This window comes from Argentina silus (genome assembly GCF_951799395.1).
Source record: "Argentina silus genome assembly, chromosome: 12".
In the NCBI taxonomy this organism is placed as follows: domain Eukaryota; kingdom Metazoa; phylum Chordata; class Actinopteri; order Argentiniformes; family Argentinidae; genus Argentina; species Argentina silus.
Window position 1 is genome coordinate 11,714,399 of NC_139666.1, and position 13,877 is coordinate 11,728,275.

The 13,877-nt window shown below is 39.9% G+C and overlaps 1 protein-coding gene across 1 annotated transcript in view; it reads right to left on the bottom strand.

The window, feature by feature from the left end:
• LOC310812935 (obg-like ATPase 1) overlaps positions 1-13,877 on the bottom strand; it is a 36,393-nt gene that overhangs the window by 22,402 nt on the left and 114 nt on the right. Inside the window, exons 2-4 of the mRNA XM_083681699.1 lie at positions 13,735-13,826; positions 10,662-10,805; positions 9,897-10,024 (exon numbers count right to left, since the gene is read on the bottom strand). Coding sequence (XP_083537825.1) covers positions 9,897-10,024; positions 10,662-10,805; positions 13,735-13,826 — 364 coding nt within the window. The remainder of the gene's footprint in view (positions 1-9,896; positions 10,025-10,661; positions 10,806-13,734; positions 13,827-13,877) is intronic.

Below are 13,877 nucleotides of genomic sequence, written 5' to 3' on the forward strand. Positions count from 1 at the left end.
GATTAGATAATGAAGCACTTAACACAAGCATTTAGCCATCAGCTCATGTCCCTCTGATTCTGAAAGGGCTCAGAGTTCTACCTCTGGCCATGGTGCAGGGGGTAGGGAGAGAGGGCATGGCATCTGTCACATGGGACTGACATCCTTTAACACCAGTGATGGCCATCACACTGGCCCACTCTCCACAACGCCATTAACAAGTGTCAGTACAGTGATCGCTATCATTCAGCCAACTGGCAGCTGACAAGATTCATTTAAGGATCTCTCTGACAGGCTATATGGTCTTTCATGAGAAACTTACTTTTATTGTTATTTGTTCAGACACAGGTAGAACACCATTCAACTAAATACATTGGATACTGATATTGACATAATTTGAACGCTATGTCATCCAGTTGTGTGTGTAGTGGATGTGAGGGTAGTGACGCTGAGGTTTAAACGTTGTCGTGTTGATGGATGTTGGACACTATGTTCTGCAGCTGCGTGTTGGAGCACTCCTGTAGCTTAAGTGGTGAGACGCTTGTTGACAGTTGAGGCCCTGTGAGAAAACGTCATTTGACTGATTCATGCCACTTATCATGGCTGTCATTCCTCTGATTCTGAACAGGTTTCAACAATGATTCATGTTGAAAATATAGATGATTCATTGACGTGTATGTTGTAGAGGGTACTATAAGACACCTCTGCAGTTTTTGTGGAGTTTCTCCTCTCCCAGATTTTTATACATACTGAGAGTGGAGAAATGTGGGAACTTTTGGGTAGACTTGACAGAGAGCCCAACCACTCAAAGCTTTCTTTATATCCAGGCTGTGCCCCATTTGACCGTGTCCCCTACCCGTACCCCCACTCCCCACCATTACCCCTGGGGTGGGACACTCCTGCCTGCAAGGTTATGGGAGCGAGACTCCATACAGTGCAGGGAATGTCAAATCCCTGGCCAACAACCTGCCTAAAATCCCTGCTTATCACTGGATGTCCTGCTTACAGATATATAGAGGGGAAAACTAGCTTTTTATTTACATATACAAGACAAAGAATCAAAGCAAATTAAATTCCTCAGGTGCTTGCTATACTGGATTCTGAGGTGATATCACAATATAGAATCATACTGAATAAGCAATATGTGAGTGTGGAAACAAGTCAATCACATTGAACTATGATGACATGATGAGATCACGATACAAGATAAATGTAAAAACTTTCCGCTGCTGGCATAATACCCATTCAAGTCAACAGAAGCTCTACACTTTGGTGCAAGCTGTCATCATGCACAGCGTCCTCATGGTAAAATGAACTTATCCAATTACTCTTTGCCTAATCAGGCTGTTTTGGTTCCTCTCCTCTTGCAGAGGTACTCCACAGTATAAACAGTTCACTTACACCACACAGAAAGGGTCTAATCAGTGGAATTATTGTTTTGCTGCTCCAATTTACCAGCTCCCAGTTCTACACTGATTGGAATGAAAATTTGCTATTGTGTTCATGGTTCCTCTGTGAACTTAAAGTGAAAATATTGCAATGTGAATCATTTGTGATTAAGAATGTATAGGCCTATAGGAGCAAGAATGTATACTGATTTCGTATACATCAAATAAATGTTTGGATTATGTGTCATCATTAACTGCATTTCTAATATCAGTATGCAACATTAAGGTACCTTTTGAGACAGTTCATGAAGGGTATGTAAAGGGTTTATATATGTAGTTTATAGACTGTTAAAGTAAAGATGTGAAAAGATAATAAGTAATCGTGTTTATGTGCTAAGTGCTCTGGTGTACCATGCACTGGATTTGCTGGATGAGAGTAGGTATAAAATGTTTATGACTGATGTATATAAACTAACTACAGGCTAACAATGAACAGTCTATAAACTAGTTATAAACCCTTTATAAAGCCTTTACAAACCCCTTATAAAGGGTACCCTTATAAGCCGATCATCAGCAATCTACCAACTGTCTTCTCTGAGCACTATATTCCAGAGTAATTTGCTTAAATTAATTTCGCCTAATTTCACATTTACATCACACCGTTCCCATTCAGGCCGTATAGCTGGGGCTACTATCTATGCATGAGGAGAGAAAGAAAAAAAAAGAAAGAAGGGAAATCTTCACAATTAGGCTCTTTAACGATGGGGTCTGGGTAGGCCTCTGTGAAGACAGCTCTTATGAAGCTGCGGCGCCACACAAAGCCACAAGCAAGATTGTAAAAAAAAAAGAAGAGAAGTGGGGAAAAAAAGCCTGGTTTCAGGAGTCAAGTCTATCTCGCAATTAACATTTTACTACTTCATTTCAAATACTGTATGTTTTGAAGAGACCATTAGCAGGTGTGCCTTTATTGACAGAACAAAGACTTTTATCTTGAAAGGGATGAGTGGCTGGACAATGGCCTAACCAGAGGCCAGCCTGGTGAGTCTGGGGAAGCCATGCCTCAGCTCAGTATAGCCATGAGGACAAGATGGAGCAACAGAGAGAAAGAGAGAGAGAGAGAGAGAGAGAGAGAGAGAGAACCAGTGGGAGCTAGGGACTTTAGGCTCTGTTTCCCTATCTCTATTTGTATCTCTTTCCCTCTTAGATAGAGAGATAGATAGATAGATAGATAGATAGATAGATAGATAGATAGGTACTTTATTGATCCCCGAGGAGAAATTAAGGCGTTACAGCAGCTCACATCACAAACAACCAAACAACAAAATAATATTATATACAGTAAGAACAGTCCAGTTATGATTTAACATCCCCCAGCCTGACTCTGATCACCCCGATCGAGTCAGCCGAAGGAGGAGTTGTACAGTCTTATTGCGGCAGACTGAAATGATCTCCTATACCGCTCCTTAGTGCAACGTGGGTAAAGGAGCGCTCTAAAGGAGTTTCTCTTTTGTTCAAAATGTTCTGTACATTGTCTTTTACATTATCCACAATGACAAATATTATTGCAGTAGTGAAAATTATCTAATTCACTATCTATATCAATTATAAATAATTGTTTAAGTCTCTGATTCAAATCACTTGTCACTTGATAGTGAGCTCATTGTTCTACAGCTTGTTTCTCCTTGGCTGGCATGTACGATAGCAAGGATTGGAGCTTTCAATGAAACAGGCTGACAGCTGTTTCAAGAGGCTATATATGTACGTTTTGTAGAGGTTTAACACTTGAAAACATGGTGCTGGTGTGAGTCGGCTGATGTCATTACTTTTCTGTCAGGTACAAAGACAAAGGAGACAGCAGAGATGTCTCCAGATCAATACCGATCACTCTGCCTCTCTCTGATGTCGCTACCTGGGAGGATATGTGGTCAACATAATTCAGTCAAATTACAGTACTCACAGGCTACTAACTTCCTGTGCATGTTTTCACATGCAAGAGGGGGAAGAGCACATCTAAAGCGCTTGCATTCCTGGCCCCGCTTTTAAGATCTTCTATGCAAACCTAGTACCGCAATTCTCCTGGTATTCAGAGCAGTAAAAGCTACTTTATGAGTCTGTCAGGAAAAGCACATTATGGCTTCCCAGCATAAAAACACTGGCAATGCAGACACGATTATTTATGTTTATTCTGAAGATATTGTATATGGACAAATGAATATGATAGCAGACTTTCATGTAGGACTCTTTTTAGGTTATTCAGTTTCTTTGCACATATGGGAAATACAACTGCATCTAAAAAGCAATTTAATAACATTAGAAATGGCAGGTTGTATATTTCAGTATATACTCATATTTTCTACGAGCTACCATATTTGAAAATTGATTGTTGAGAAATGACAGTGCGCTTCATGTTATGAATATCAGTACCTCACAAGGTGTCTCCCATTCCAATGTAATCTACTATCAATTGCAGGGCTTCCCACCAAAGGGAGGTATCAAATGTGTATCTTTCAGCAATATTTTGCTGTCACAGAAAATGGGTAAAAAACTAAAGAGCCGACATCTGACTGAGAAGATAACCTTTCAGACTAGTTTGATATTTATGCAGCTGAAGAATGAATGTACTAGGGAGGCTATCGTTTTCATTAACTCTGATAGACAATAATGGTGTTCATTCCTTTTTCATTTAAGTCTCCTCTGTCGTTTTTTTTTCAAGCCGGTGGTCTGAGAGCGCATTGATTGAAAGGAACCATCATATGCACATCACTGTTGTCCCACATCATTCAGAGAACAAACCTTTTTAGATCCTTAACTACCATAGCGGTGCTGATTGCACAGGCACCAGCAATTTCCTAACCAACCGCCACCTGAACAATGATGTGTTCGGCTTTCAGACCCTCCAGCCTTTCAAAGGTGAATCATTTCACAGTTTGGAACGATATCTCCATAGCAACTCCTCTTTGAGGGGTTTAGAATCACCATCCAATAATTCTATGATCATCGGGCCCAGCCATTCCCAATGGTTCTTTTCACAGCAGACAGGCAAGGGGGGCAGGAGGAGGAAGCAGAAAGATTCTACAGTCTATTTCAGGCAATTCATCAGACAGCCCCATTAGAATTCAAAATATTTCGACCTTCAATCACCAAGCATGTTATCTGGAGCTGCGGTGATCTCCAGTCAAGATGGGTAGACATTTTAGTCTAATCACCCACGATGAGTGGAGGCTGACAAAAACTCTTCATTCTGGCAGAATCAAAATGCTCATTTAAATGGGGTGGCAGTGTCTCAACACAGCCCACAAACACACAAGAGGAGGATACTGGTTTCCACCAGCAAATAGAGCAAAACATGTTGTGCAATTGCTCTGTGTCTCAAGGAAATCACATCACCGTTTAAATAGAGAGGCACACACACACACTACACACTGGCTGCTTTTCTGACGGTAATGATTGTGCTCTTACATAAATAGGAGGTAACTTATCCAATCAATTCTTTGCTCTCTTGATTTAATGCAATTCTGGAAAGGTTGTAATAATTTGATATCTGTAGAAAAAATAACAACTAAATTCCACTCCAGTTCCTATTTTTTTTTTAAATACTTGGAAATCGCTTGAAATGCGATGCCAAATACTTAGGATTCATCCCTGAATGAAATGACAATGTTCAATTATTTTCAATAACAATTCTTGAATAAAAAGGTAGAGACCTCCACCTGGTTTATAATATGTTGTCATCATCAGAGAGTTCAAATCAAACCCCATATTCAATCTGTTCCACAAAAAGTCAGTCAGAGACAGCAGTGACAAATGGCCATAGTATATACAAAGCATAAGTCCAGTACAGTACCTCTTCAGCAACATAAATACAGACAAAAACAAAACCACTTGTCGGCTACATGTTGTGGTCTACCCCACTACACAGTCAATTCTTGTGAACGCTGTGTTACTATGGGGCTGAGGAACAAATTCACTGAGTTTACAGAGGCTCCTCGTGGAGCAACCTCCTTGTCCCATGATGTCGCCAATTCATGATGCTTTCATCACAGGAGTTTCCTTCCAATCCTAAACAGTATTTTACAGACTGACCTAGTGGATGACTCACTTTGACAGCCAGGATTGACCCACTTACTGAGACAAATATCTGTGCCCATACAGTAGCTAGAGGACTAACGCTTGACACCTCTATACCTCATAATATCTTAAAACAGTGCCTACAATATGGCTCCATTTTTAACCTGTAGGAAATGACAACAACTTAGTGACAGCTCGTCAGAGAAATCCATACAGAATTGCTGCCTTTCATGCTACAGAGATCACTTGAATCAGATCACTTGATCAAACATACTAGGAGAAGTTGGGCATCATATAAAACCCCCCAAAAATAAAATAATGTTGTTGCCACCCAGCACGAGAGATACAGTACCTGTCTACTACTGGTATCCACCAAGTCTCATGATCTCACTTTAACAGACTCCTCATCAGAAGTTGCTTCCACACATAAAGGCATGCATACCCATAACTCTCTCCCTTCGCTATCATTTGGCAGAAATTCTATGCAATCTGTAAAATACGGTAAAAAATCTAGTTGACGCTTGGCACTTTCTCAACACTTCCCATCCATACGTGGTTAGTGGTGTTAGTATTAAACCTAAGGGAATCTGGCTTTACATAGTAGTAGTATGCAGGTGTTCAAGGCTTTGAAATCAGGGTGGGAACAGAGTGTGAGCCAAGAAAAACAGCTGCTTTCCAATTGGTTGACCACTTCCAGTCCTTGTGGATAAATGTGCTGTACCACAGTGCCTTGGCCAGTCACATTGAGCAAGAGAAACACATGGATGAGACGGACCCACAGACCACGGTATTCATACAATGGAGATGATTTCTGACTCTGGAATGACTGGAGATTGTCTGCATGAGCATCCAGTTTCTTCAATACTGTATATCTAATTGCTGGAAATCAAAACACTGGGAATCATATTAGGCCACGCATGCAAGCAGGGTTGTGTGTGTGGAATGAACAGTAACGTGTCCGTCTGTATCTCGTCTCGGGCAGAGGATCCAATACGGTTCCAGTCACTGCAGAACCACTGGGAGCATTTACCCTGGAAACCATTCCCTTATGAGGTCTATAGGAACACCAAAGATTCAGCAGAATCAGTTTTCAGGATGCAATAATGCCCCTTAATAGTTTTTGGAAGGATTCGTTGAAAGCAAATCCACTGTTTACACAGGCTTTTCAAAGCCATTAGGGTTTGAAAAATATTCATAACATGCACACTACTGGGAGAATTGAGCAACTAGGTCTGACTGACTTCAAAGTTCCAACGGCAGGCAGAAAATCCAGTATGACCACGGCCTGGCTTCAATAAGTCTACAGTTGAGGACGGAGGTATTTGAGTACTGAAGATGCACTGTTTAGATCATAATCATGCACTTCATCAATATGCCAACTATTTAATGATACAAGGAGACATTTCAAAGTACAATGCTGTTTTACTATGAAAGAAAAAAAAAATCTGGAATCTTCTTAATAACAGAAAAGGCAATGTTCCAATGTTCCAATCAACCTGGATGCCAATAGAAACTTGCATCTGTTCGGCTGGTAATGTTATTATCGTTTTCCAGGGAATAACATCAGTTGCAGTTGTGCTAATTACATACTGTATGACATCTGTTGATCAGGGGTTTGCAGGGCTTAAGATGAAAACAGGAAGTGGTCAAAACCGTCAAGAACGTATCTGTCATCCTCCTCCTACTGCACAGATAAACAAAGGACTAAAAATCTAAATAAGAACTCAACCACTCTTGACAAGTGGTTCCTATTGAAAATGTATAAATCTGCCACATTTTAAAAAGACTTGTAAACTGATGTGTAAACTGTTTGTTTAGTCTCAAAGGAAAACAAAACACTTACATTTGCAAAGGGTTTCCATATTAAGGTAATTGGGAATAAAACTACAGTATTGTTCTGTTTTTCTGGCTGATGTCAGGGGTTTCCCATGTTTCACAAACCTCCTCCACTTCATTTCATCAGGAACAGGTCAACCAGTCCTCTAGTCAGTTTGGCACGGGCGCATGCACTAACAAGCACACCACTGACAGTGACAGTTCTGCCATTGAGCAGCCTTTTGTAATATGTTTTCAGAAAGCTGTTTCTAATTTTCAGACACAAACATACCGCTCCAGACAAGAAAAAGTGTGCTCACCCCAACCATATAATCAAGCAATATAAAAGGAGTGCCTTGAGTATTGCTGCCTGTACTGCCTGACACCAGATAAAACATTTCTATAATTACAAAACAAAACCAGAAATGTTTAATGGTTAACTTGTGGAGCGCATACCGCATATTCTCAGAGGAATCTGCAGAAAGAAAACAATGGTATTTCAAAACAGATAGTTGTACAGTCACCGTGAAAGCATCCCATCATCTCATCCCTATTTATACAGCCTGTATTCTTCAGGCAGAAACAAAAGAGCTGGTTTTGGTTGAGGATTGGGCTCATACTTTCTATCAATAACAGAAAAGCACAGGATGTACCGTACAGAAGCACTGTATATCTGTGAAGACACGCATATCTTGCAGCAGAAAGTATTGGGTAACATCACTAAATGGTAAGAGCCATTCAGGTCGACATACATAAGAATGGCCCGCTGTCGACATAGAATTGCCTTTTGAAATACCTGATGGTGACACTTTTGACAAAGTGGACACATTTTACAAATAGTTTCCTGTAAAATAGAGGATATTCTATTGGCCTACAGCCTGGAAGGAATGAACAAGACCAATGTTAACATGGCCTGTTATTCCTAGAGGCTACTGTAGCCTACTGATCCTCTCTGTAGGCAAATCACCTTGCATGACTTTGTGCTCCTCAGTAAATCATTGTCATATCATCGTTACAGTGGGTGGTCCTCCATTGCATAAAGAAAAGCAGGCCACCTCCTCTTAGACCAATTGTCCAAGGAAACACCCCATTTCATGGAAATCATTCTGTATACACTCTACAACATCCTCCACTTGATGCTGCAGTGTATGATTGTTTAAATGGTTGGGACAGAGAGCTTTAATGTTTATGAATATTTCTAAAAAGGATCAAATCATCTCTTCTCTCCCATAGGAAGATCTGGGAGAAAATAAGCCATATTTAGAAGACAAATGTTAGCATGATACCTCTTCTGTGACCATGTGGCTCGCATTTGACATGAAAATCTGACCAACTACACCCATGTCAGATTTTCATCAGTCCAGAGATGCAGTCTGTCACTAGAAGTCTGTTGAAAGGCTATTGGAAAATGGTCTCAGAACTGAAATGACACACTTATACTGTCCACCAAGTAATCCCTTGCAGAGAGGACTTGGGAACAATATGAGAAAATGGCCTGTATTGTAACCCTGTCCATTTGGCCGCTCTTTGCCTGCCACAGCCGACTCACTAATCAGAGCTCTTTTCACATAATGGGAAAGTCAATAGCCGCATACAATCAGTAAACAAATTCTCCTATTTTTAAAAGAGCCTCCATCTCCATTTTAGTAGCAGCAATTTAAATTATTCTAGCGTGTAACACTTTAATTGTGTAAGACAAAGACGATGTCGGAGGCACAAAAGAACTTCAGGCGGAGAGAGAACTACAAGTAATTTCTATGCTGCCATAGTGAACTAGACAAGTGAGAAGTATTCTGTGGGGGCTGTTTTGCTGATGCACTCACATCTGTGTATTGACAGAGAACAAAAAGGCAGTTAGTAGGCAAAAGAAAGAACGCACAATCGTACCTGTGTTCTATAAATGTCATATCACCCTTTACCGTACAATAACATAAAAAGTCATTGGTCTGCACAAAATAGATCGACTAAAACTCAAGACATGTTTTAGATAGAGTTAGTCTAATGGAAGTTAATCTAAAAGGATACAGACTATAGGTTATTTCAGATTAAACATAGCAAAAAAAATAAATTTCAATTTATACTAGATTTTCGCAATGGTCTACCTACCTTGTTGTACCCAACCTTAATCAACTGTGGCATTTTGGGATCAAGTTACAATAAGCTGTGGTTACAGGAAGCCGTTGGAGGTTTCCCTCTGAGACTAGTAGTCTTATTTCCCAACCTCAGAATATGCTAGCGATTGTAAGCACTGTGCTGTTTACCACACCAGACACAGGCTCTTTCACTCCCCATTTCTCTGATTCCAATTCAGGGTGACTCCCAATAGGAATGTGTGTTTTGGGTCTGGCTTCACCTGCACTATTCCTGACTATTATGTTTATCTTGGAACCCCACAGAAACCACCGGCCTCAGAAGAGAAGCTATAGCGCAACCCATCTGCTTTCAACAAGATAGCACAGGGGCTATGGGGTAATTCTCCAGTGATGCTGGGCAGTAAATATAGGCATATATACGACTATTTTAGAGCTAAGTGAAAATCCTGTTTCTTATACAGTGCTACTGTTACACTGATATTTCCATCAGGGTTGTCGGGGGGGGGGGGGGGGGGGGTAGCTAGCATTAGGTAGCCTGACAGCTGTGACTCACGTGTCATATGGAAGATGCCATCACAAGCGCTGATGTGGGACAGGAAGGCGTTTCCTAGGCCTTGGCCAGCATGAGCACCTTTCACCAGTCCTGCTATGTCCACCACATTCAGGAAAGCCGGCACTTTGCTGCAGAACAGGCAGTGGAAATAAAGGAAATACTGTATGTCCAATACAACCAAAAGGCAGAAAGCCAACTATGTGCCATACCTCGATTTCATCATAAGGGCCTAGGGAACTGTCAGATTGAAATATGTGTGTCATTTGAACAGACCAAAAGAGAGACGGTTACAGTGACTAAAGTTGTGCCTGTGCATTTCATATTGCTCATAGCAAAGTCAGAGCAGAGTCATAATGATGAATCATTTCCACATACTGACTTGCTACTGCAATGGCCCTGTAGGGTGCAAGAGAGACGTTGATTCATTCAAGTGATTTATCACCTTCTAACACTAAACCTAAGTGGAACCAATAGACTGCTCTAACCTCTTTCACAACGATATATGATATACAGGTATTGAAACTTAGTTGCTACATGTCCTCTTACTTAACCTATAACACTAAATAACATGGAGAAGTGCAGAGAACAAATTCAGTATAAAGGATTGACAACTCAACACCAGTAGCATTGCTTAATGTTCTCAAGTTGCTACAGTCTAGGCCACATCTGCTATCAACTGTAGTATCTGCTGTACACATACAGTATTTTTCAGAGAGCACAAGTCTGAAGTGTGAATAATATGTGAACTGTGAGACGGTCCTATACCTGGCAGGCTTGTGGAATTGGCAGAGGAAATCATAGCGTTCATCGGGAATGGGCACTCTGCTTTCATTTGGGTCAATGGTGCAGAAGGGGAAATTTTCAGCTGCAGCTTGACTCTTTGTCAGCACGTTGAAAAAGGTTGACTTCCTGGAAATAAAAACAGCAGAGAGGTCAATACATCTTCGAGACTGTTGGTATATCCTGATGGTCGGAGAGTATGATGTTGGTTTATTCAAAGACCTCAGGGGAGCCTTCAAGAAAGGAAAGAGGAACAGCCATTTCCTCTATTTCCTCTACACTGTAGTAGAAAGAGGTCAATCTAATACATTGAACATTTGATCTTTCAAATAAAAAATGCCCTGATTGTAAAACACTAAGCCCAATTACAAGGTCAAATAATCCCATAATAGATCAATTGTGTTTGGAGTCTGGGGGAAAATTACATTTCTGACAGATCTGAGCTGTTGGACAGGATCAACCAAATGTAGCCCCATGTTGTGCTCATAGAGAGATTTATTTTCCAGCACACAAGCACGTTGAGGGTCCTCCAGGTTGCACTCACTACCGAATGAATGCAAGTGTAATAATGGCATGGCAGTTATAATCCGGGACTTTTTATCTTCATCCCCTCACCTGGTGTTCCAGATTTAAATGATTGGTTGGTTTTAGATTCAAAGACGTACTGGATTGAAATTGCCTAAGATTGCTGGGATGCATGCAGCATGGATTCCTCAGGATTGTTCCTATGGTTATCATATCTTTCAAGGATTTTTTTAGGTCACCCTCAGAAATATCCAATCTGCATTTGATATACAGGGCCTTCAAAAAGTATTCAGACCCCTTCACTTTTTCCAATTTTTTTGTGTCATAGATTCAATTTAAAATGGATTCAATTAAAATAATTTTCCACACATCAATCCACACACAACACCCCAGAATGACAAAGCAAAAACAGGTTTTTAGAAATGTCAGTAAATTTATTCAAATTGAAATACAGAAATACCTCATGTACATAAGTATCAGACCCTTTCCTATGACACTCTTAAAATTAGCTAAAATGCAAAAATCTCATCAACAAATCACTCAATAAGTTGAATTGAGTCCATCGTAATGCAAGGATAATAGTTAATGTAATTTTGGAATTAATATCTTTGTTTTTATAGGGTCTCTGATTTGCATAGGAATCAATTACACACTGTGTGGATCAGGCTGTCATTACAAACTGAGCAAATGGAGAGGAACAAAACTGCTCAGGAATGCGACCCTGAGGCCTGGGGAGACTTACAAAAATCTACAAAGTTGAATGGTGGAGAGGAAAAAGCACAGTTGATGGGATAACATCATCTCAGTCACCCTACAAAATTGGTCTATAACCGAGTGGCCAAAAACAATTCCTTAATGGAAAATAATCTATCTCATATCCATAATTGTGGTTGGAACAATGAATTCAAGTGTTACAGCAAAGAAAGGAGCTGGAACTGTGTTTATTTGGTTTTACCATCTCTCGAGTGAAGAATAGTGGTGGCTGCATCAAGTTATGGATATGTCAGGATCAAGACAAAGTTATGAAATTAGAGTTGGTGGTGACATCCTAATCTACACAGTGTGTAATTGATTCCTATGCAAATCAAAGACCCTATAAAAACAAAGATATTAATTCCAAAATTATTTACTATTATATATAACTATTATCCTTGCATTAAGATGGGCTCAATTCAACTTATTGAGTGATTTGTCGATGACTTTTTATTTTATTTTAGCTAATTGTAAGAGTGTCATAGCAAAGGGTCTGAATACTTATGTGCATGAGGTATTTCTGTATTTCAATTTTAATAAATTTACAAAAAACGTGTTTTCGCTTTGTCATTCTGGGGTATTGTGTGTGGATTGATGGCAAATTCTTTTCATTTAATCCATTTTAAATTGAGTCTATAACACAACAAAATGTGGAAAAAGTGAAGGGGTCAGAATACTTTCCGAAGACACTGTATTTGTGCAGCGCTTTTCCTTGTTCCCACACTGGGGGATGGTATATAGTTGAAGGAATAATTTCATGACTTGACAGTGATGTTTAAGAATAGGGTACTGTTATTCTGTATTCTGTATAAGTCAAAAACATGTTGCTTGAGAGATCCAATCTAATGATCATCCCTCCCACATTTTCAACCCATCACAGAGCATGAGGTTTGCTCCACTCTTGAGGCCAGATTAACCTCAGTTGAGGGCAATTGAGGGCAGGTGGTCTTAGTGAATCCCCAGGCCTGGTGCTGTTTCATACAGGCAATTATCTCCAGTGACCAGTTTGAGTTCACAGCACTCATGGTGCCATCCCCATCCCTGTATAGAGTAAATTACAGTAAAGAGACTTGCATAGTGTGAAAGCTGTGGTTGCTTGGTAGGACTTGGGATTGTCCTCCAGGTATCCATTGTTGTATGTCTTTATCTGGGTAGAATCTTGTAATACCCACTCGTCAATCGATTTCTAATGTTTGAATATAATTTGGCACATACAAATTCATGGCACTGGATTTGTGACCTTTACTGTAACTTCCCGCTGGGACCATATACAGTATAGTGAAATGTATGCACTCATTGCAATGTAAGTCGCTTTGGATAAAAGCGTCAGCTAAATGGCATATATATATATATATATATATATATATATATATATATATATATATATATATATATATAACTTCATGTGTACCTTTGAAAGCCTGGACAGATCATGTGGTCACTGCTACGTGCTGGCATATCAGATACACTTGAGGTGTGAAATCTCAGTTGTGGACATCGGTGAATGGCTGGCAAATCTCACAGTTAACATAAATGATCTGTAAATTCACATATTTTGTACAAACAAATGCTGGAGCCCTTATACCCTGACATATTTATTCCAGTAGATAAGCTTAATAAAGCGCCCTTATTGTCCTGTTAGGCATAGAGGTATAAGTAACATAAAGAGTCACTTGCAATAAATAGACAACACATTTACACTGGCACATGATGGTCATAAAACCAAAGACAAAGCACAAAATACATATTTACAGTCTACATTTAAAGACTGTGAACATACCCTATATTAGGCAGTCCGACGATTCCTATTTTCAATGAGGTCCCAAACCGTCCAATCAGTGGTGGTAGTATTAGTCCATCATCTCCCTTTGCCTAAACAAGACAATGTGACAATATCCTTAGTGAGCAGGAATTTGGCATTAT